Source organism: Enoplosus armatus, chromosome 13 (assembly GCF_043641665.1).
Source record: "Enoplosus armatus isolate fEnoArm2 chromosome 13, fEnoArm2.hap1, whole genome shotgun sequence".
Classification (NCBI taxonomy): Eukaryota; Metazoa; Chordata; class Actinopteri; order Centrarchiformes; family Enoplosidae; genus Enoplosus; species Enoplosus armatus.
The window spans coordinates 4,899,379-4,923,347 of NC_092192.1; the positions used below are offsets into that span (position 1 = coordinate 4,899,379).

Here is a 23,969-nt window from a genome sequence, read left to right on the forward strand (position 1 = left end):
GTAAGATAATGCAGCTGACTGAATTGCTAATAAATTGCCTTGCTTTAAATTGTCAAAGAAACACACAGAGCCTAGAGATCTAGATGGGTCACCGTTATGGCAGTTATATATAAAACTCCCAAATTATATTCACTCTGCTGCCACAAATAATGAAAGACTTAATATCCTCAAAGAAATAGAGCACAATTTTCTGCGCACAAACTACAAAGCACAAACCAAAGTATCGGACAAATTGAAATTTTGACCAGATGACGGCTCTAGATGAAAAGTCAGGGGATCAAGAAAGTTACTAGAAATCATCCCATGGGAAACATGCATGTTTGTACAAAATTTCATGGCAATCCAGCTCCTACTTTTTGAGATACTACAGTCTGGACCGCAGTGGTGGAATGACTAACCGACATCGCCACCCCTAAAGCCCTGTCATTACTGTGGCTATAAATAAAATAACTTTGCGTTATTGTAGCTAACATTAATTAAGGCATCAGCAATGACACTAAATAGTTCCCACAGCTCTTTGCCAATAAGCCCACCCCCACCACACAAACACACACACACTCTGTACCTCTCCCACTGATGCTCGGTGGAACAGTGGATTTGTGACACATTATGTAAGAACGGGGTGTGAAGAGCTTTATAGGGTGTTACATGCTTGCAGTGAGCATGTAAGTGGCTTTTGTGCTACCACTGCTGCTGTATGCTGCACAAAATGCCTTTATCTCATTGCTGAGCTTAATGAGTGCAAAGCAAATTCCAGCAATACCAGTAAATAAAAGAAAAAATATCTCAATAGAGCATTTGACTGCTCTGCGTGTGCTGCTACATTGTGGTTTGTTTATAATAATGTAAAATGAAAATAAGAAAGCCAGCTCTCCTATTTATTTATTTTCTATTCATTTACATTCTGTTATGTCCTATGAACAACCACTTCATGCTGTATGTTTGTTTTGGGGTTTTCTCTATCCAGTTTTGTCCACCAGAATTTGTAGCTATTTAAAAGCAGATACTGCACGTTACACAAACATGTGTTGCAAGCATTGCTGCTTCATGGGAATGATCTCATTAGATACGGAAAGCTGCGACGCCTGGAGTCAAAAATATGTACGTCAGTTTACTCCGGTGTTACTATAATGTAAATGAGAGTCTTTGGGAAAATTATGCAATCACGGAGTAATTATTGATGAATATGCAACAGCTGTTACAAAAAATTATTTTAATGTGTTGTTGCAAACATGTAACTAGATGGATGTTCAGAGGAATTCAACACAGATTTCATAATGTGACATCAAAACTAGTGTTAAAGTTCATCGCTAGCGTCCTCTAGAGGCTGCACAAACAACTGCAAATAGGGGTCTAAAAATGTCCTGAGGCAGGAAAGACCATAAGGAATGTTAAAATCTAAAGGATTTATCTAGCAATCATACTGAAATGCCATTCCTTACCATTAATTAATTCAGCCTCGGGTAGCCAATTTCCGTATGAGAGGGGGTTGTTTTGTTTTGTTTTAATAACCAATTAGTAGTGAGTGGCCTATCTGTCTGGCCACAGTCATTTTCAATCAACATATAAGCTATGATGGCAGTTAACATTTTTTAGATAACATCTCGATTTAAGAGTTGTGAATTCTGTAAATTGACTTACAACAACCTGTGAAGCTGGTAAACTGGCAATCTAATCCAGGCTCGTCGCAGTTTTTGTGGCCATTTTTGTGGATCTGGCACAAGAAGATGTCCCTGTTCTTAATCTTGTCAATAAAGCTCTGATTGGGGGATTGTTTCTTCAGCCGAGGGAAACGGCCGTCAATGAGAAAAACTCCAGACTCACTTGAATTAGAGATGTGGGTGGTGATTCGGAGATCTAGAACCAGGTTATGGTTCACTGCCTTGAAAACATGAATTAGCTCAGGAAATGTCATAACAAACTGCCAATTAGATTTCAAAGGTAGAAATTGTATTGTTATAATGACACTAGATAAAAGATCAGGGGTCCCCAAATACACCGAGATTAAAAATGACAAAAAACGTCACTGAAATCTGACCAGTAGTTTTCAAGATACCTTGTCCTGGATCTGTGTCAATCAAGGGGAAGTTTTAACCTGATGGTATCACTGGACAAAAAGTCAGAGTCCCCAAAACCACAAGGAGCGATCCTCTGGAGACCATGAATGTCCATACCAGATGTCATAGCAAATGGTAAGCAGTCGTTCAGATATCTTGTTCTAAAATATTAGATGGACTGAGTGACCATCAGGTCCTGTAGTGAAGTAGTGAAGGAAGCTTTACACTGACTGCTCTGCTGATTTGAAGTACTTTGTTAACTACAGAAAAACTGGCAACACAACAAAACAAACCCAACAAATAGTACCCTAGAGGTTCATATCACTAATTCCAATTGAATTACAAGGCTTGTGTAGGTGACAATGATGACAATGATGATGATAAAAGGTGATCTCTTTTACAGCTACAATAAACTGACATCATTTATTGTGTTATATTTTCCATGAAATCTAAGCTTTTTTTCTGATTCATTTACATGCTCGCTGGCTCACCAAAAGCCAATTAACATCAAGAGTGCGTGCTGTTTGAAATCGAGAGGGCACAACTGCAGCTTTGCAATAGTCTCCTGATGCAGGGGGAAAATGTCATGATCATTTCACTTCACAGAAATGAGCTCCTCTTTAAGTGCAACTTCATATTTGTAATGAAATGTAACATACTTGTATTGTTACATTTCATTGGCATTGTCACTCATAGGAAATATTAGACTAGGGGGTTAATCATTGACATGTTGATGAACCACTCCAGACAGTTAGCCAGCTATCATCTCTGGCCATAGCTAGCCACTTAACCTTGTTTGCCTTTTAGAACTGGGCAGGTAGCTTACGAAAGAGCTTTTTTTTACTGCAGCCTGTTGCAGCTGGAAACAAAGTTTTTGAGAGCAAAGTTTGCAAGCCGAAAAAGCAAAAGCAGTGAACTAAAACAGGCTAAAAAGCACCATAGAGGTGAGGGGACCTGCAGACTTTTATATATACAGTACGTATTCATTAGTGCTTCTGAAAGGTAATATCATTCGAAAATATGGATAGCCTTAGTAATATGATAAAATAATCATGTTACTATAACCTGCAATAGCCCACATCAGTGTAACCCCACTGATGACTTGGCCTCATCAAGTGAGGTTTCACTGTCAGGAAGTGTAACATCCTCCACTCATCTCCTACAGGGCAGTTACATAAACCAGGTGCATCACTTTACATATGATTTCCTACAAATTAACATCTAAAGCAGGCTTTCCTCCCTTCTCTTCCCCCTCTCTACTTCGCTTTCCTCCCGCCTTTACATGCCCCTCTTTGCTCAGAGGAGACAGAGGGGAGGTATTGTGCGGGATTCAAATAAAGAAATCGAGAAGTAAACAGAGGAGCGGCGAGGGAGGCAGGCGGGGTAGGAGGGAGGGATGGATGGAAACGCGGCTGCTGGCTGGTGTCGCAAATGATGAGGAAAATGGAGGGTCATGTGGGAGCCATGGCTGGATGGAGAGAGAGGGAGTTGGTGTAGTATAAAGAGTCAAGATCACTTGAGTGGTGGGCGGATGCTTTGTGTGTGTGTGTGTGTGTGTGTGTGTCTCATCCTGCTGTGTTTTCTATCTACCTGCTCAAGTCGTGTGCATTGACATGTGTTTATATTACACGGTGGCAGTACAAGCCTTTACTTGTGAGTCAAACCAGGTTATCCATGAGTGAGACTGTGTGTATGCGCATGTAGGAGTGGAGGGGGTGGCAGCCAAGTGATTAATGCGTCAGAGAGGCAGCTGTGGTCTGGGCTCACTCATTTGGAAATATCTTTCAGGGAAGAAAGACAGAGCGGGAGGACGGTGGGAAGGGGGAGGAGGAGATGCTTCTACATCCCTTGCCAGATAAACAAAAGCTGAGAGCCTTTACTGGGGTCGAATGGGGCGGCGAAGGAGAGAGAGAGAATTAGAGAACAGGGGAGGGAGGTAGAGGGCACTGCAGCATCCTTCTGTCCTCTATCATATCAAGATTCATTAGTGTCTCCTTTAAGCACCAATGTGCCTTCAACTCCTGAATACTCTGTCAGCTTTTGCCTAATGAATAAAACAATGACATGTTTAAAGGACAACTCAGGTTTATTGCAACTTCTGCAAAACTGCAAAAAAGATTTTTATATCACGTTTGATTTAATTAAGTTGCAACCAGTTTTATCTATGTAGGTGTTCTATTTGTAGATGTTGTTGTTTGTCTCACATTATTAATGAAGAAGGGCATCAGTATCGCAATCAAATGACTGCTCTTACCTTCAGGATTTTCAAATCACAGTTTGACTGTTCGATTGAATTTGTCACTTCTTCAGCCAGACAGTGAATTTCACCAACACCATTTAGCTTAACTGCCAGTTATGTTTCTGGCTGAGTATAAAATCTGAAATGAATCCTAACTCTGCTATTAAAAATCGGGCTTGTGGAATCATAGTTGGCAACTAAATGAGCTGTGCCTGAAATCATGAATGTGTGTGAAAGTCTTAAAACGTCCAAGATAGTTTCACAGTGGCATGTGAGGCATTTTCTTCTCGGATAACTGAACACAACTTTTATTGGAGGATGTTGTAACTGTAGAGAAGTCAAGTCCAAAAAAAGAAGGCATGCAGGTGGAAAACAGCTCGTAGGATTACTGTGGGTCTTGACTCCACCATTTTAAATGTGTAGCAAGTCGTGTGGATATTATGTTGAGTCAGGCAGCTGCAGAACAGCATGAGAAAGCAGACAGGGGATATCTCACCATCATCTCCTGTCACACGCTGGGCGAGGCAGGTTTACACTTCAGGGGCCACGACAAGTGACAAACAACTGATGACGAAGGATGTCTTTTCTCTGGAATATCTCCCTGCTGACATCAGACAATCTGACTCTGTTCAGGCTTTTAAATCGAAGCTGAGAACCCATTTTTGCTTTAACTTCAATTAGCCTCTACTTCTTCATCCTTCCGTTCCTCAGGCCTCGTACCTGTTAGCACTTTACTTCCAGTAAACATTAGTACTTATAGTCCATGTTCATCCTGCTGACGAGAATTCAACTAACAGACTGCAAACTTTTGGATATCGACTGCAATCCTCTAACCCTCTGCTGTTTTTGTTTCTGTCTGTCTGTCCTGGGAGAGGGGTCCCTCCTCTGTTTGCTCTCCCTGAAGTTTCTTCCATTTTTTCCCTGTTAAAATTTTTTTTTAGTGGTTTTCCTCATTCAAATCAAGGGTCAGAGAACAGAGGATGTTGTATGTTGGACAGATAAAGCCCCTTGAGGCAAATTGTGATTTCTGATATTGGGCTATATAAATAAAATTGACTTGACTTTCTAAGAAAGCGCACTAAAAATGCACAGCAATTAAATCTGGCTATCAAATAAACAGCAGCCACTAGAGTCTTGTGACGCAAGAAATATGACTAATAGGTTTCAAATAAATCATACATTCAGGTTAAATTATTTAGATGGATTGAAAAAAAGAAAGCTTGATGTCTTTTCTTTCTTTTCAGTCGGTTGATTCAAGTAAATTAAAAAGTGATTAATTGTATTTTCACATTTATCTTTCTGTTCATAATTTTAAAACTGTTTTTTCAGCTTGGTAGCAGCTTGAATGTGTCGTGAATCAAGAGATAGGTTTAGTGCAGATAAATGGAAGTTATAATGTTATAGTTATAATAACCATTGACTTGGTGCAGTGAGCTTACCATTTGTATTAACACTTTGTTGGCTGTTTGCGGGCACCATCTTGGTGATAAAATTCAAAATGTATGATGAAGAGTGCGCAAATGCACTATTAGTTAACTTCTGTGAGTTTAGACCATCTCATTTGGGGAGGAAGCACACTGTTGTAGCCTGACTGCACCTCGAGCTCACATCAGACTGCAGACGTCGGCTGTGTCTTCAGAGCTACTGAAGGATGCTGACAGCAGGCCGACAAACTGACTTCGCCAATTTGACTAATATTAGAAATGCAATGGGCAAAAATTGTTTTCAAGTAGACTCAATGCCACTGTGGATTACACTTTAGAAGGAGGCTGCCCGCAATTTGTGACACAGCCACAGAGTAGCAGTGATGAAGTGTATATCATGAGAGGAGAGGAGGGATTTTGAGGCTGGCCCGAGTCAACAGCCCACAGACATTTTTCATTCCCAGTCTGCTCTGCTTTGGAGCTCCTGTGTAGCATACGGGTTTCTGTGGTTTGAAGTTTTGTTTCACTCCCACGTTCTTGTTCTTACAGTACTTTTCATGTAACACAGTGCAGTCTCTCTCTTTTCTGACCCACTCTCCTACAGCTGTATTTTGGTTCCTGCACATTTTCTTGCTGCTGCTAGAAATTAAAAGCTTTTTGCTGACAAATCACAGAAAGACTTTTTGGATGTACAGAAAATGATGTGGTCTTTCTTAGCAAGCGCTCAAATACTAGTATCTAGTCTATATGACATGATTATATGACACATTATTTGGTGTTTTTTTTTGTCAGTGAGTGAGAATAGGACGAAATAGTAAAGGAAGAAGCAAACATAGTGAAGAGGTTAGAGCTGCAGGTAACAGATGCTAGCCTTCAGCACAACCAGCCTGTTGTTGGGAAAACCACTAATGCTGTGAATGCATCATGGCTCTGATTGCAGTTGCTCATGGTGTGGCTCAGTGCAGGCGTCCCAACCACACGGAAGAGCAGCATTAGTGATGTGTTGCTTACAGGGCTTCAGTTCTGGCAGCTACACTTAAAAATACAGTGCGAGCAATGGGTTACAGCCAAATAATGCAGCGTAATTCTGGATTAAACACTCATTGTGTTAGTAAGGGAGCACATGAAAATGGCACATACTGTCACAAAGAGAAGTGTAAGTACTGTTGAGCAGTTGTTTGACATACATACTACAAAAAAAGAACAATGAAATATGACATTTGGCAATCGCTGCAGACGACGTTAATGATGGAGTGAAAAATGTCAGTGGGCGTGTTGCTGGTCTGCAAACATTTATTCTCAAGAACATCCATTTAGACACTGTTATGCCTGTTGACTAAACTTGGTGTCACAGAGGTTTTAGAACTTCATCTGTGGCATCAGCTACCGCAACACTTTCTATATGCAAATCAAGAGAGCTGTGGTTTTCAACGAGTGGATAAACTCCAGCCAACAGAAGAGGCTCTGGGCCGGGGGTTCACTTATGAATTTACAATAAGACCAGAGGTCTGGAACAGTGCCATCAAAATCGACCAACTGGGTCTATCAGAGCAACTCAGAATTCAGAAAGTCAGAAAATAGTGAGCTAAAAGAGGCTAAAAAGCCATGAATCTGCGATGATTCTTTGCAAAGAATTACGTGTATTATAATACATTTATTCAATGTTCATTCTTAACAAAATTGATTCAGTAGCTCTGAGAATCTGGCGTTTCGTAAATGCTGGTGTGATAACATGCAGCAGAAGGCAGACACATTGTTATGAAGTCCGCTGGGTTTTCTGATTCGGTCCCTCGTTCATGGCAGGCAGCTGTGAGAAACAGTCAATATTCCATCACTACAATTTTTGTTTGCTACTCTTTTCTATGTACACTACATTCACTTAAACTTGTGTTTCTCTTGAGGGTTTCTTTGCTCTAGTTCCACTTCCTCCAATATGAAACAAATAGCTCGTGAAACACTGTGCTTGAGAAGCTTCCTCAACGGTGGCCATAATGATACCATTCTGCTGCAGCAATCTCACACACACACACACACACACACACACATAACAACACTTCTTCCTTTTCTTTCTTGATTCGTGTGCTGCTTCCTCAAATAATTCATCAATATAATGACCAGGGTGCGAAATAAGAATATCAACTGTAGGATTGTCCTTAAATCATTTACTATTTGGAGTATTTTGCTGATTTCTCAGTGATATCACGGGTAACAGATCCCTCATTGTGATCTTTGGAGTTAGGTGCAGAAAATGACTATAACAGTAAGTAAAGTTTCACTGTAATTGAGTCCTTAAAGTCTTATTTTCTTAAAACAAGTGACAAAAATCTGCCAGTGTAGTGTAAACATCTCAGTCTGCTTCTAATGCATGTCAACTTTTTTCAAGTACTTTCTAAAATTAAGTTTCCAAGTTTCTTGATTCAAAATAGGATTCTCACAGCACTGCTGGTGAGGAAAATAAAGGTCTCAGGACTCACTCATGGAGCTCTGCAGTGCACCCGCTGCACTGTGATTGGCTGCCGTGTAATGCTGGATACCTACATAGACTTGACTAAACTATAAAGTGAGGGCTGCACGCAGTCATTTATTATTTTATGATGATTTAATTAAGACAAATAATTTAATCATCATAAAATAACACTGTTGAGGAATTACACGTTATTACGTTTGCTAACCAAAGAATGAATATTTAATACCACCCCATACTGTAAATATCAGCCTGAAGTTAAATTATCCAAAATGTGATTATAAACCCCTATAACCTGATTTAATTTAAGCACAATTAATCATCTTCCTCTTGCATTGACACATTGACACAAGAATAGCTTGTGATGGCCTCAAGGAAAACTCTGTACACTTTTACATTATACTGATACTAATTATACTTTAAGACAACACTGCTTAGTTACCATGTCTATATACTACTAATAATATTACTCCATTAGTATGGATGTCAATGGATTATATTGTAAGGCTGTTTTCAGCAGCTTGTGTCCACATTCTCTCTGGTATCAGTGATGAGGTCATGACCGTCGAATTACTCTTCACGTTCCACATATGGCTAAACTGAAGTGAAGTCACTAGTGGTGGTGATAGCGAGCAGCAAAACAAAAGTTTATTTATCTCGAAATGTCAAAGATAATTACCTTCAACGGGCACTATCATTATGTCTTGTCTGCAGATTAATTAGAAAAGAAAGGCGTTGAAACAGCTGTGCCATTCTCCGTAATCATCGAGACGTGTCTGTGGTCAAAGTTCAACCATTTAGATTTTATTACACTCTCAGTACACCCGATCACATCACGACGAGCCCTGTCAAAGAGTGGCAAATCTGCCTGTAAAGCAGGAGACGGGGGGGGGGGGGGCTAAAACACTGGCGGTGATGCAATAAGAAGGGGTAAGCATCTTAAGCCGCACTGTATTTAATGTCCTTGATTGATTTATTCTTTTAGACATTATCTGTCAGTGGTTACTTGTTTTAGCAGCTATGCTATAGGTTTGATCCTGTTACCTGGAATCATCTTTCCCATATTATCAACAGACCAAACCAACAATGACCTAACTGTCTGTAAGTGTTGTCTGTGTAACCAAAGCCTGAAGACCTCCATTGACACAGTGTACCTTCATTACCATGAATATCTGCACTTCATTTTATTTAGAGTTAATCCTAATTTCACCATCCACTTTTAGTGAATAATCACTAGAGCACCAAATTTGGGTTAATCCAACGCTGGAAATTGTGCTCAATTAATGCACTACTTACTCCCGTTTGAGGAACTTTAAACAAGAGGAACTTGCGCCCAGCTGTTTTAGGAAATGACTTAATCTATTTTTTTAAATGAAACCCCAGTGGGCTGAGGGATATAAGTACCACAGGTACCACAAACAGGGTTGGGAAGATGGAAAGTATTCAGAGACGGACATCCATATTGTTGATTTTGGTCTTTTTATGGGATTATGTTGACAATAACAAAAATATAAAATAACGTCAACATTTATCAACAAATAAATAAAAATATACATTAAAATGATTGCATATGCCCTTTTGCACCCTCATAATGTCCTCCAACTCTGTGGCTCATCCCGAGCAGATGGAGCTGCCCACATGAAAGCTCTTTTACTGAGCTGCGGACTACAGACAAGAGCAGCGAGTCCGACCTCTCGGCTCCCTGTAAAGTCTAATTTCAATCGTAATGTTTTTATAGCAAGCAGTTTCCTCATCTTCTAGATTGTACTAATTGTCTTCACTCTCGACCTCCTGTCATAATAAAGAGGCGGTGGTAGCATCTATAGTTGGAAGTTTTGAATGATACATTCTTTGGCAAACAGTTGCCAGTTACTAATAACTTTTGACCTTGACCAGTTTTATCTTATAAAACTTATAATAATTATTATTTATTTATCTATTCCACTCCTTGAGAGCTTAAATACGATTCAAAATCCATGTAGTTATTACCTGAATATATCTATGAGTCAACAGGAGTCAAAACAAGGTGTATTTGATGAATGAGCTGCATCCTCAGCTCAGTGTGGCTCTGAGCAGCTCATGTATTGACAAATGTAGATTGCAATGCATTGGACTGGGGACTATTGACATTGCAATGGCAAAGACACATCCTGTGGCTGGGAAATGTTCTTGGTGCAGTGAGAGATGACCTTGCTGAATACATATTCTGAGGAAACGCTGATAGAGCTTCAGTAGCTTGGGAAATTGAACCTGTGTTATAAAAGAAAAGCACACAGGATGACAAGCAAACATTGTATACGTGTGATTGATTTAGTCATTAATCTGAGCTGTACTCTGTGCGTGTGTGTGTGTGTGTGAGTGCACACACATAAATGCATGTCTTTGTGTGTGTTTAAAGAACCTCTCTCTGTGCACACATGGATAAGACTCCTTGTGTTTAACTGCTGCGTCCCTCAGCCCACCTCCATCCTCTCGTCCTCCATTCTATTGATTGGCATACAGAACAAACACACGCACCCACGCGGGAGAGGAGAAGTCTTGTCTGTAGTGGCAGGTCAGCTAAGGAAGCACTGTGACCTTTGACACAAGAAACATTTTGCTCTCCGTTCTTTTAAAAAAATGGTCCATTTTTAGCATTGGTTTTCTCCAGTGGAGTTAGTAAATAACCTATTTCTATTGAGTTTCTTTAATCCTTAGTTGATACTTCTACTACTACTACTACTACTAATAATAATGATAGTAATATAGTACTACTCTGGCCAGATGGTTTAAGGTGGGTACATTTCCTGCTGTTTCTCTGTTAATGAATGTTATTATAACACTCTTGCACTTGAGTCTTGTTTTCATCCATTTCGTTTATCTCCATTGCTTGTAGATGGTCTCACAATTATCTCTCTGATCAACCTCAGCGCATAATGTCGGGCCACACCACAAACTGAACGTCTAAAACGGCACCTAGGATCAGTTTGTGGACCCCAAACCGGCAATACTTTAAAGGAAAAATCAGAACAAATGAGTAGGGAGATTTAACGAATGTGGATGCTTCCTCAGGTACGAGGGCTCACTGACTGTTTTTAAATAGTTTGAAATTGTTTTTATTACTTATTATTTCAGTTTTATTTATTGTATACTTGGCAAACAAGGTGGGCTCTTATTCCAAAGTGAGAATAAATGAAGATTAATCAAAAGCTAATGCAATCCTCGGCTTGATTTCTATTTATTTAATCAAAAAGATGCCGTCGGGAACTTTTACCAAGTTCTTTAATTGCCTCATTATTACCTTTAAGTGTATAATTTTGCAAGTGGCTTTGCAGACTAACAACTTTAAACATTAGCGTTTGCGTGACTGGACTAAAAAGGGCATCAATTACGAATCTAGCTTTTGAGAAATGTCTAAAAATACATTTCAAACATATTGTAATTAAAACCTTTAAACGCTTCGGCTGCCAATATTGCGACATGACGTTTTCAAACCCTCTGAAGCACTGCAATCACTGGCAAACAGTTCAAAAGGGTAAGAGAGCAATATTTTGGCAGCTTACACACTCATTTGGCACATCTACTATTTCAGTCCAACGCAATAGAATGCAACAGAAACACAGATCCAAGATGAACCTGAAGGCTAAGGAGACAGCTGATTAGAGTGTCCCAATTTGAACGAGTCAAATTTTTCTTTAGTCTTGACACTTTCATAAAAGATAACGCGGAGGAGATGAAACAATATAAAGTTTTTCAATGCTGGGGATAAAAAGCGTGCACTGATTTTGTCAGACGATGATGATGATGATTGTCGTTGGCAGTCATGTTGGTGCTCTGTCAGCTGCCGCGACCACCACTGCTCGGTGGCAGCAGCACAGGTTTGTGACCGAGAACGGGCCTGTGAAGGACTGGGCTCCGTCCAATCAGCCCCAAGGGAGGATCTCTTACTGTTCAATTCTAATTCATGTACATATAAATAACTGTCGCAGGCACTGCTAATTGGATTAAAAGGCTTGGTAGAGGAGAGGCAGGGGAGAGGGGGAGTGAAGGCAGCTAGAGAGGCAACATGACTTGATTTACAGCATACAATTTTGTTCTATGGAAGCACATTCTGACCAGGCAAATAATGTTTTACATTTAAATGTTTATGCATTATTATTTTTTTATTCCTTCATGTTTACCTGTCGCCTGATAAATTAAGTATAATTAATATTTTCACAGCGCTAATTCCATCATTACAGAGTCGCCCCGAGTTTCTCTTTTTAACAGATACAGATAATGTTCTCACTCACTCGCTTTCCGTAGCTTCCACTTTGCAAGTAGTTTTGATCATAGTTAAGGTACTGGTACTGATACTCAACACTTCCTGCACAGATGTTTCAAAGTGCATAATCCCGGCGGGCACTTCATTTGAAACAAATGCAGTAAGTTTTGAGTTTAATTGACAGCAGGGCTGAATGAAAGCAGTATTTCTGTTAAAAAGAGAAACTCAGAGGAACAGATTAGTTTTGAAACTGGCCATTGTTTGTGAATGATCATTAGCTGCTAACACCGGCTACGGAAGAAAGACAGATCAAACAGGTGGACACGCTCATTCAACACCATTATATAACATCTCTTAGAATGGATGGTCCATTGCTTGTTAACGTCCAAAACATGCCCTTGTTTCTCTACTGAGAATGACTTCAATAATAGTTCAGCTTGGTATGTTCTAAATAAACGAGAGGTTTATTACAGACATTCAAACCTTGATTTGAAGGGCAATGTTCATATCTCAAGAATGAAACCTGTGAAATGTTAAGCACTTAATAGCTAATTAAAATGATGCAGCAATGAAAAGCAATACCAAAGCAGTGAAAGATACACACTAATCATTAATTAATTAATTAATATAATTGGTTTAAAGAAATAGCTTTATCAGTAGCAACACGTCTGCTACATAGATACAGTCAGAGGTAAGAACCTGTACACAGTGTGTGTGTGTGTGTGTGTGTGTTGTGCAAACAGAGACATCCAGAAATCCTGTAAACTGTAAACTTCATCATCATCACTCACAAAGGGTTTAATTCAAAGTTTTGTCATTTTGAACTGATGGTGTTCAGATCGTTGAGTTCTGTCTTAGCACTATCTGGTTAACTGCAGTGTACCATAGGATGCTACAGCTATATATGGTGTATGGTAAGCAACTGCAGATGTTATCAGTCAGCAGTGATGACAGCAGCGTGACATTCGGAAGAAATGGACTTTGGAGAAAGCAAGAGAGAGGCAAATAGAAATTTAAATGTGAGAGATAATGAGAGAAACTGAAATGGTGAAAGATTGCAGATTGGTCTGGTACCCAATACGCAAACACTAGATGCTGAGAGGAAGCATGTCTTGAAACAAGAGAGAAGCTGGAATATGGTGAGAGGATGCGGTGAGGAGAAGGAAAAGACATGTGGGAAAAGCCTTACCTGGCTCCTGTGCAGCTCCTGTGTTGGAGGAGAAGGATAGATGAGGGTAGAAGGGAGGGGGGAAAAAAACAGAAAGGGAGGTTAGCATTCAAAGCCCCATTTAAAAGTGAATTACCCCCATTTGCCAGAGCATAGAGGTGCATGCTTGTAAAGTACAGGAGAAGCCAGGTAAAAATGCAAAGTTATTCATGCTGTTCCCCTCTTCAAAAAGAAAATCATAAAAAGGCCACAGCTAATTTGAGAAACAGGCAGTAGTTGAAGTTTAAGTGTAAGGTTTTAACTCCAAAGGCAAATTAATTTGGCTACAAATAGGCTTTGATCCGCATCATTTTTCTTTTTAGGTTAACACCAAAATGTTGTGGATTGGAAGAACTGAGAAGATGATATCTTGTGCTAATATCGTTCATCTGTATTTGGCCAATTTCATGCCACACGTCTGCAGAATTACAAATATCCTCTGAAATATTATTTTTCACAAACAGCATTTAGACAGTGATACACCAAAACTCTTATTTGTAGCACACCATAATGATGATATTGCTATTGCCTTTCATGCATAGTTTGGCAGAAAGAAACAGTGTCAGCTCAGGTTAATAAATGTGTGTACTGCATCAACACAGAAATTAAACCATAGGAAGCAGCGTGAGGTTGCCAGGCAACCAGCAGAGACACCAGGAAGTCACCGCTTCCAGCCAAGAAACAGTCGCGCACACACAGTACAATAATACAGCCACTACTTATCAACAAACTAGATATACAAATGAAGTAGTGAGCTTTGGAGATGCTCGTAGGTGGGTTTCATTTTACCCTTGGACAGAGCCAAGCCAGCCATTTCCTTTTGCTTCAAGTCTTTATGCTAAGTTGAGCTAACAGGCTGCTGAATGTAGCTCCATATTTAACAGACAGACATGAGAGCGGTATCAACCTTCTCATCTGACGCTGTGCAAGAAAGTGAATAACCGTGTTTCCCACAATGTCAGGCGTGTAATTGTAACCGACTTCGATCAGTATTGTTTTGTTTACTGAATGATAATCATTCTGAAATGTAATGAAAACATTATATTTTGTGCAGATATTTAATCTATTTATTCAATAGTTCAATAGTCAATTTTCGTGTGTGTGTGTGTGTGTGTGTGTGGCACCATACACATCATATACAACTGTTGCTCTGAGTCTGCTACAAAATAATACCATATCTGAATGTATACCATCAAAAAATGACACATTATTAAAGAAATAGGTGAAAACTTGCTAAAACGAGCTCAACTGGGACATCTGTATAATATACGACATTGCAGGGAAAGAGCAGCGTTGGCCGTCAGTATACTATTTGGCATCCATTTAGGCCCCCATCGCTGAAGAACATTTTTCAGCCAAGTAAGCATCAGGATTCCAGCTACGAGGCAGCTTTTGATTAGAAAACCTATTTCCTCTTCAACTTTTGCCAAATTTCAATCATGGTGATATTCTAATTACCATTATCCAGAGCAAGAAAGAGAGGCAGAGATTGAGTGGGTGTGTGTAAGTGAGGGAGAAGAGGAGTGAGAGGGAGGCAGTCTTTGCATGTAAGCAGGGAAAATCGGAGGAAAATGCAGCGTGAAGATCAAGTGAAACAAAGAGTACAATTTAAGCTCTTTTACATCCTGTTACACGGCCCCATTTGTGGTAAAGATGTATCTTGTTGAATCGTTACTCATTTGCTTTTCCTAAATCCCTGGACATGGAAGCTTAAAGGCCTCAGTATGCTTCTCTCCACAATGTGTTGTCCGACCATGTCGTAAACAGAAATTACATTCAGTTCCAAGCTACTGCATTCATTGTCAGTTTCTAATGGGCATGACAAATTCAAATTCATTGCAATTTGAACACAATCTCTGGCTGTTTCAGCCAAACATTAAGGTTGATGGAGTTTGACAGCCTTTAATCTCACGTGAAAGAACTTTTACCAAAGCTACAAACTGGAGTGCTCGCCTAAAGAGTAACCTACTAAGTCATAAAGTCTCCCAGCAGAGAATCAGTTGTTCCCTGTTTAAGCATTCAGCCGTAGCACACGGGAAGCGGAGTAACAAAGTACTTCAGAGAGCCACACAGTCAACCCAGACCACCCTCGAACTCAGGTTTGTGCGGTGTGATGGGGTTAGGTTTTTTTTTTTTGCTTTAGGGAGATTACACAGCAATAGGCGAGACATGGAGCAGCTCTCCCCATGTTAAGTAAATGGAGAGCGGGTGAAGAATAACTGCATGGTCGCTTTGGCCCCTTATGGGTCTTGTGGGAGCCTTTGCTATCCCACCCCGACCTACAACCTCCAGAGTTGAGGTTAAATGACAAGGACTGCAGAGATGCATTAAACATGAGTCATTTGGACAGAGAGCTAGACGCTGGACCACTCCAGAGATGATAGGGACATTAACCAGGGTTTCACCGGGGCCTGAGCTGCATTTAATGAAGGCCTCCACTACCTCCCAATGTCTCTCTCTACATCTGACTCACAGCCAGGGAGCTAAGTAGTTCAAGATAAACACAGACACTACTCTTTCTGGCTCCAGTTGTCTTATCTTCTGCCTCTTCTTCTTCCTCTATACTCGCTCTCTAGCCTGACAACATATTATAGTCTCTTTGTAGTGAATAGTGGTCAAGACCGACTTGTGAAGTTCTTATCAGTCACAAAACCAGCAGCGGTCGAGCACAAAGAAGTCAATGATTAGAGTTAAAAAATATCATTATCGGCACAAATTATACAAAGAAAGATGCAATTTTCTTCTGTTCAAAAGCAAAATACAAAAGAAAGATGTAAGTGGGCATAAAATGAATATCACATTTTTACACATATTTAAATATATTTACGCATAAATGAAATTAAAAGGATAATTTGATTTTTTTATTACTTGGGTCAGATTTTTGTGTCTTTCATTCCGAGTAGAAAAAACATTTTGTGGCGCACTCACTTTGGGTTTTACCTCTAAATAAAGTAGATTAGGCTGAACTCTAATTAAGCTTGTTTACAACCTGTCTAACTGGCGATCTAACTGGTCTTGTTTCATGTCCTGTCAGATTTTGTTATAATGATGATACATACATACATACATACATACAGAGAGAAAATACAAAAATATGACCCAAGTTGTACAAAACTAGACTTATTTTAGGCTTAAATCAATTATCTGTAGTTACAGATATTGCCATATTATACTATAAAAGAGACAACAAATGTAACCATAAATAAAAGGAAACAGTAAAGGACAGTGCTCTAAGAGTAAGACCTTTCTTACTATTAAATAAATATATATAGTTTTTCTGCAGAAGCTATATTTTATATCGATTCGAGTCTTCTGAATAATATATTTTTGATGATTGAAGTACCAAATTAACTGTGTGTAAGTCTTAGTTCTAGAAACATTTTGATGTCCTGCGAGGTTAGGGCATTACATACAAGTTAACACACCAATCCTGAACATTCACACCAAATGACATGACAGTAGTTTTTAAGGTGTTTTGTTTTGGAAGTCCAGACAGACGAATAAACAGTCCAAGCAACTGACTGAAATCTATTCCATTTATTCCCAGAAAAAAGAAAAACAAACTATAAAGAAGAGATCTTTTATTACATAATAAACACTACTAATGCATCTAAAGAATATATTGATAGGCTTCTAGATAACAGGACCTTTAACACCTATGAATTTAAAACAATGTTTTATTCGGTCCCACCACTGGAACACTGAGCATTTGTCTGAACAGTCTGCAGCAACCAAAAACACGTTTTTATGAGCCGGCCTCACACAGTGACAAAAGAAAAGTCCCAGGTGTTATGAAAGTGGTCTAAAAAACAGACATAACAGCCCTTCTTTCATCTGTATTCATCAGGTGAGGGAGGCCTGGACACTCTCCTCCTCGCTGGAAACACAATAACAACGATGGCTTCCTTCAGCACGGCACGACCACACGCTCCCAAGCACGTCATCTTCAAACGTGGCTCTTGGTTAATGGCCTGGAACACATATTCAATGTCTATCAAAGAAGGACGTTGCTGGGGATGGATGCACATGCTGACAACCTCTCTCGCTCGCTCCTCGATCACACAAACACACTCTAACACTCTGTCCCCTTCACACTCCTACCAGCACACACACACACACACACACACACAGACAAGCCCTCCCTCCAGTCAGTTTAAGTATAGCAAGCAATAATGCGTTGATTAAATCTGTGATCAGCTGCCTAAGGGGCATGAAATTGGACATGATGAGTGTGGCACATTAAAAACTAATTATCAATAGCACCAATCCTATTGTCTTTCTTTTAAACCAGTCACAGCAGTAAATCAAGCGTGGAGAATGGAACACCATGTGCTCTATCACACCGAGCTCTGGGGTTACAACCATACCTGGATTCTGGCGGCTTCAAAGCTTTTTGATAAAATATTAATCTATTATTTACTGCCTGTAGCACTTCCTCATTGTGTTACAAATTCACGGAGAGTTGACAAAATATGCTGCCAGCAGGGAATCGAGCTGCTTTAATTGTAATGCTTCACAATTTTAAAAGGTAAACTAGAGAAAATATCTTCTCATTTGTGTCCTCCTCCGCTGTTGTAGGACTGTGATTAAAAGTGTTAAGATTAATGTAAGTTGAAAGCTTTTTAATCTCCACCAGCCTGCATGAATAGTTAGAAAAGTACATTAGAAGTTAGAAGTCACATGCTCTGACTGTGACTTTGACTAGTGCAGATCAACACACACAACTTTACGTTAGCTACCCTTTCTACAGGCCAAGCCACATCATGGCAGTAGTTGACCCCAAGCACAGTGCTGTACAGATAACCAGGTGCAAGGTAAGACTAAGTTCACTAACATTCATTTGAAGACTCAGACCACCACTATCTTTTCAGGTCTTTTAGCATGAGGCCTCTTCTGAAGGATGATTTCAAGATGGAACCTGCTGTTGTTGCTAAGAGACTTGTGATGCAACTGCAAAGTCTCTATATTTCATCACCAACAATGCGCCGTGGGACAGAATCTGCACTTGTCTCTTCTCACCAAAAGGATTTCTGCTCAGTTATGCACTGAACTGTAAAGCAGCTGTCATTTGATGTAACCTAAGCGGTATAAACATTGCCTTTTTTTTTTTTTCCTTCTCTCCTTCCTCCTTTTTTTCCCTCCTTGGATGTTGCTCACCCATCCACTCTCCCTTTACCTCCGGCTGTCTCTGGGACCCAGCGATTAGAGCGCTGGGTGCTGTCCTGCTGATAAGGCTGAGAAACCTCCCTCCCTCCCTCCACCACCAGTGGCTGTGTCCTCTGGGTGAAGGGAAAAAAAAGGAGCCCAGGGTAATGTCCCCAACACCCCCAATCCTCACCCCTTCTCACCATTCACCAAGTCATGGGTGGTGGCTGAATACACTGCCTTGTGCATCTCATGACAGATAGGCCTGCATTTTCATGGCGGATAAGAGCAGCCAGAGAAATGAGTAAAAGTAATACAGCTCGGCTTATAACAGTGTAACATTATGCATCGAGGGCCCTTTTATGAGTGAAATTTTGCATTCTGGAGTGTGTGTTTACAGTACCATCTGGTAGATTGTGTACACTTGCACTGAAAATGTAGGACAAATGCTGGTGCTCAAATGTAGATAAGATTCACTTCATGAGAGCCTCTATTGTCTAAACTTCCATCCAGCTGCCATGAAAGGGAAAATAATATAGCACAGGTTATTCACACTGAGAGTAATTTGATATAATTATAACATGGTTGAGAAACTGTAGCTCTCCATTGTGTCCTCCAGCTATGTTAGCTACCTAGAATTCAATTTAAAGGATAAGGCTGGTGCTAGTCTATATTTTTCTTATTGTCAACAAATAGTTGAGACCACAGACTGTAGGGAAGTTAGAAAGTATTGTGAGACTAACATGCTGTTGGTGTTTTAAAGGAATTGCTTGACAAAAAGAAAAATATAAAATAGCACTCGCCTTATCCTTGAACACCATCACTAGAAAATTACTGAATTACACCAAATATGAGATAAGAAATGCAAAAGCTGATTGATTTGACGTTTGCATTAGCTATTGTAAGGAATCAGTTTCTAATGTGCTATTAAGATGCATTGAGACGTGCCATACTATAAGAATGAATGTTTTTCTGTGGTGCTGTACCTAATATTGTAGCATTATACATAAACTGAGCCAAATAATAAAAGTCCTTGTACGTCATAGTAAGACATGTACGTTCTTCGTGAAAATTGTATTTGTTTTGTTTTAGAAAGATTTTGATTAAACTCTATGGTCACCTTTAGCTGTAGTTTGTGTTGTATTGGATTGTATAATATTTTGAGGTGTGCCTTATTTTTCGCTTGGAAATACAGCCTATAAACATACCAAGGAGTTAAGCCAACAAACAACTAAAGTAGTAATATCCACAAAGAATAAGCACATTGAGTGAGGTTAACTAAGGTTAAGTATGTAGGGGATGTGCACGGGTATTACACTGCAAGGTATTCTTATTTTTTCTGGTCATTGCTACTTGCAATACATTTAAAGCGACAGTATTTAAGCTGAACTCTGCAGAACACCTTCTTCTAATGTGAAATGTTAAAAATAATTCTGAAGAAAAATCCAGAGACCACACAAAAATTACCATGCCCCAGCTACATCTACTCAATGATAGATTGATAAGGAGATGAAAACGTAATCCTCAAGGTGTTCTAAAGAAATAGACTTGGCCAAGCTTATCTCTGGGGTCAGGGAAGGTCCACAGCCATTAATTTTAAATGAGTGAAATGGATTTGTGGTAATGGAAACCCAATGGCTCCAGACAGCATTGGGACTTGGTGGCATGAAGACACCAAACAGCAGTGAGATAACCTGACCACTCAACTGTATGAAGTGGAAGAAGTCAAGAAACTGATTTGGGTTTTCTGCCCCCTACCCACTACGAAAGTCTTAAGCGTGATGCATTAGAAATCCATTTGGAGGCATTCGAGTGTAACAGTGCTGAAGATGTTAGGTAAACTCTCTCTTTTGGTCAAAGTACTATCCATCTGATTTAAGTCTCGTAAGTTTAACTCATCATTCAGCACAACGGCAACTGGTCATGCCTGTACAACACGTAACCTCATAGGTGGGAAAGAGCAATTGTAATCTTAGCAGTTTTGAATGTTAAACTGGAAAGGTCAGGAGTTTTGGTTTTTGGTCGAGATCACTAATACCTGTAGGTTGGGGAGGAAAAAAAAGCCAATTTCTGGTGTTAAACTGCTCACATCTATGTGTTTAGACAGGGTGTGACAAAGTGGCCGCAAACATAACATTGTTTTTCACGCAACAGAGGAGTGTGGAGTTCATAAATGCTACTGTCAGTTTCCACTCTGTGAAAAAAAATTGTTTTTGCTCACTCTATTATTTTGTAGACTTACAATATCAGGAAGCAGTAATGGCTGTTTCCACTTCACATGTAGCTTGTTCACACCCTGCAAACTGTGAATGTGAAAAAACACACTGAAAAATATGTTCACGGCGTTACATATTTCCCCATATGCCACCATGAGGCAGGCTATTAGTTGAGACAGTTTTGAGGCATTGTCTCGATATCCAGCCAACAAGTTGCAGTTTCACGTTCCATTTTGGTGAAGAGGGGAAACACAAGATAAGACTTGTCAAAATGAATGCGACAGTAACGTTTTATATGAAATGCCATCAAGTGTAGGCATTGAGTGGTTTGATACTTGCTCATGGTGGGAACTGTTTGGGTCTCTGTAATAACATTATATAGAGTCGGTCGAGACCTGCTCTATTTGTAAAGTGTCATGAGATGACTTTTGATGTGATTTGGCGCTATATAAATAAAACTGAATTGAAAATTGAATTGAATTGAACGGTGTTTTTATGTGTAGAGTTATAAAATGAACTAACACATGTTCTGTCCATACACAACAACGTTCAGTACACACAGTTTCATTTGTCCTGCTGAACGCTAAATAAAATCTTCCGGTTGTGGATAAAGTTCGTATATCTGTTGTCTGTTGGTTTCATTAATATATTTTAATTCAAAATATCTGCATTTTGAAAACTATTTTGGTGGTTTTCAATTCTACTTGGATGATTCTGATGTTGCCTTGTCCATGCAAAATAAAACAGATTTTCTTTTTATCTAAGAAACATCTCAATTAATGGTAAATATATATATTAGCTGAAATATATTATTGTATTTTACATTGTGTTTTTGTACTGTAAAGACTAACATTCAGATCTGGTGTCCATGCATCTGTCCATTATCTATACCTGCTTATCCTCTTCTAGATCACAAGGGGCCGGAGTCTATCCCTGCATGCATTGCGTGAAAGGCGGGATGTCGTGTGTCTATTTTGAGTTGTTGGTATTCACAACACTAACTTCTGCACTGAGGCAGAAATTGCACACTGACCCTTTACAGTCCTTTGGTAATGAGTGTATAATATATGTTTTTTGTAGGTGGAGGGTGGGGGGGTAATGCGGGAGTTTTCCAGATTAAAATGCCCCACTTTGAGCTATGCAGCTCAGAGGCTATTACACCAGTACTCATTCCCTCCCACCTTGCTTTTTACTTAATTGAATCAGCCAGTCCCCATATCAGATATTCCTTAACGGAATACTGAAACCTATCCACCCTTTTCCTAATACCATTAGGGGAAGCGGGAGAGCAAGATGGATGCTTTAATCCTGCTGGTTCAGAGCACACAAAAGGAGAGCGTGCCCTGCAGTAAGACATTAGCCACAACATTCACTGCCGAGCCACAATATTCTTCCAAGCAGAAGACTTGCCCTGTCACTGCCTGACCGAAAGCTACAATAACAAGCGCTCATTTCCTGTAGACAGCCTAGCATGTAAATAACAGAAACAGTAACTCAATGCACTGCTTGTTAAAGGGGAAAAGAAATAAATTACGGCAACATGTTACAGTCGGCAGCACCTTATTTCCATGATGTCTACTACAGTATTTTACGAGTCCACATGGGTCCAGTACGTTTATGCCATCTGTTCATGAACCTGGCAGTTATGCAGGAATGCATGTCCAATTTGACACAATGGTGATGCAGATGAATGAGGTTCAGGCAAGCCTCCTGCTGCTGAGGTATTCTTATTTCCCTACCTATTTTCTGCTGTGTCAAACTGCAGCTAAGCTAAGGTGAGGTCCATTATTTCTGGCCAGCTCAGGCACAAACTAATCCTCTTATTTGGGAGGTCAGCGCCAATCATTATACAGAGGGGTGCCATTACAGTGTACACTCCAGTGAGCTGATTTTCCCCTTACATAAATATATGACTCAAGGGACTGCTCTTACTCCCCTCTCTAATTTATCCTTCCTGCTTCTACTACTCAGCTCTCATCCCCCTTTTTTTCTCTCTCACAACTTTCCCCTCTCTTATCGACGACCTTCTCAAGCCCCTTTTCGCTTTTTACCTTTTAATTTTTCACTCTCCCACACTTTCAGCGCACATCCCTCTTTTCCCACCCTCATTTTTTTTCAGGATGCCCAGAGTGGCGTATAATTGAATCTGCAGAGAATGCATGAGCAGGAACAATTAGCTCAGTCACTCAGAATGTGGATATAGCTGTACAGTAGGATAAACAGAATAATAAAAAAGGAAGGAAAGCAGGGAGATAAGCCTGAACTGTATGGGCACCAGAACAAAGAGAAACACACAGCTCACAAAGTACACACAATTTTGTTCCCACCACTCCCTGACAAAGATGGGATACTCTCATTTTGCATTGCGTGCATTGTCTTTGTCATACTGTCCAGCTTACCAAAAACGTAAGCACTAACTTATGAAACCCTCCACGTTAATGATGCATTTTTCATTGGTATGACACGTGGAGGATTTTATTGTGGGAGAGTAAGTCACATCTAAGAGGATTACTGTGAAATAAATGCAAAAATTGCCAAATTCCATGGCAATCAACGCAACAGTCGTCAGTACATTTCACTTAAAACTAAGAACGTCAGTCACAGAGTGGCACAAGAGAAAAATGTCAAGGGTTCACCGAAGCCATGAAGATTCATCCACTGTCGACCATAAATTTCCTGGTAACAAAATGTCCAACTGGCTGACATTGCCATCCTTACAGCCACACACATACACAGAAAAGCCTCACTGCTAACTCCACAGACAAGGGCGGCAACCACGGTTTGGCCTGGGGAATCCTTGCTGGACCGATCCACGAGCAAAAGTCAGTTCATTTTTATTGTATATGGTTTAATTGCGTGATAAAAATGTCTTTATAGCAGAAATGGTGTCTACATCCCTCAAGTCATCATCACAGATGGGACGACAGCCTGGGTCAAAATTGTACCATGACGACAGCCCCTTGGTCGTGCTCAG

General features: G+C 39.9%; 1 protein-coding gene across 1 annotated transcript in view; it reads right to left on the reverse strand.

Moving 5' to 3' along the window:
* cadm1a (cell adhesion molecule 1a) overlaps positions 1-23,969 on the reverse strand; it is a 328,104-nt gene that overhangs the window by 86,370 nt on the left and 217,765 nt on the right. Inside the window, exon 2 of the mRNA XM_070917428.1 lies at positions 13,617-13,634. Coding sequence (XP_070773529.1) covers positions 13,617-13,634 — 18 coding nt within the window. The remainder of the gene's footprint in view (positions 1-13,616; positions 13,635-23,969) is intronic.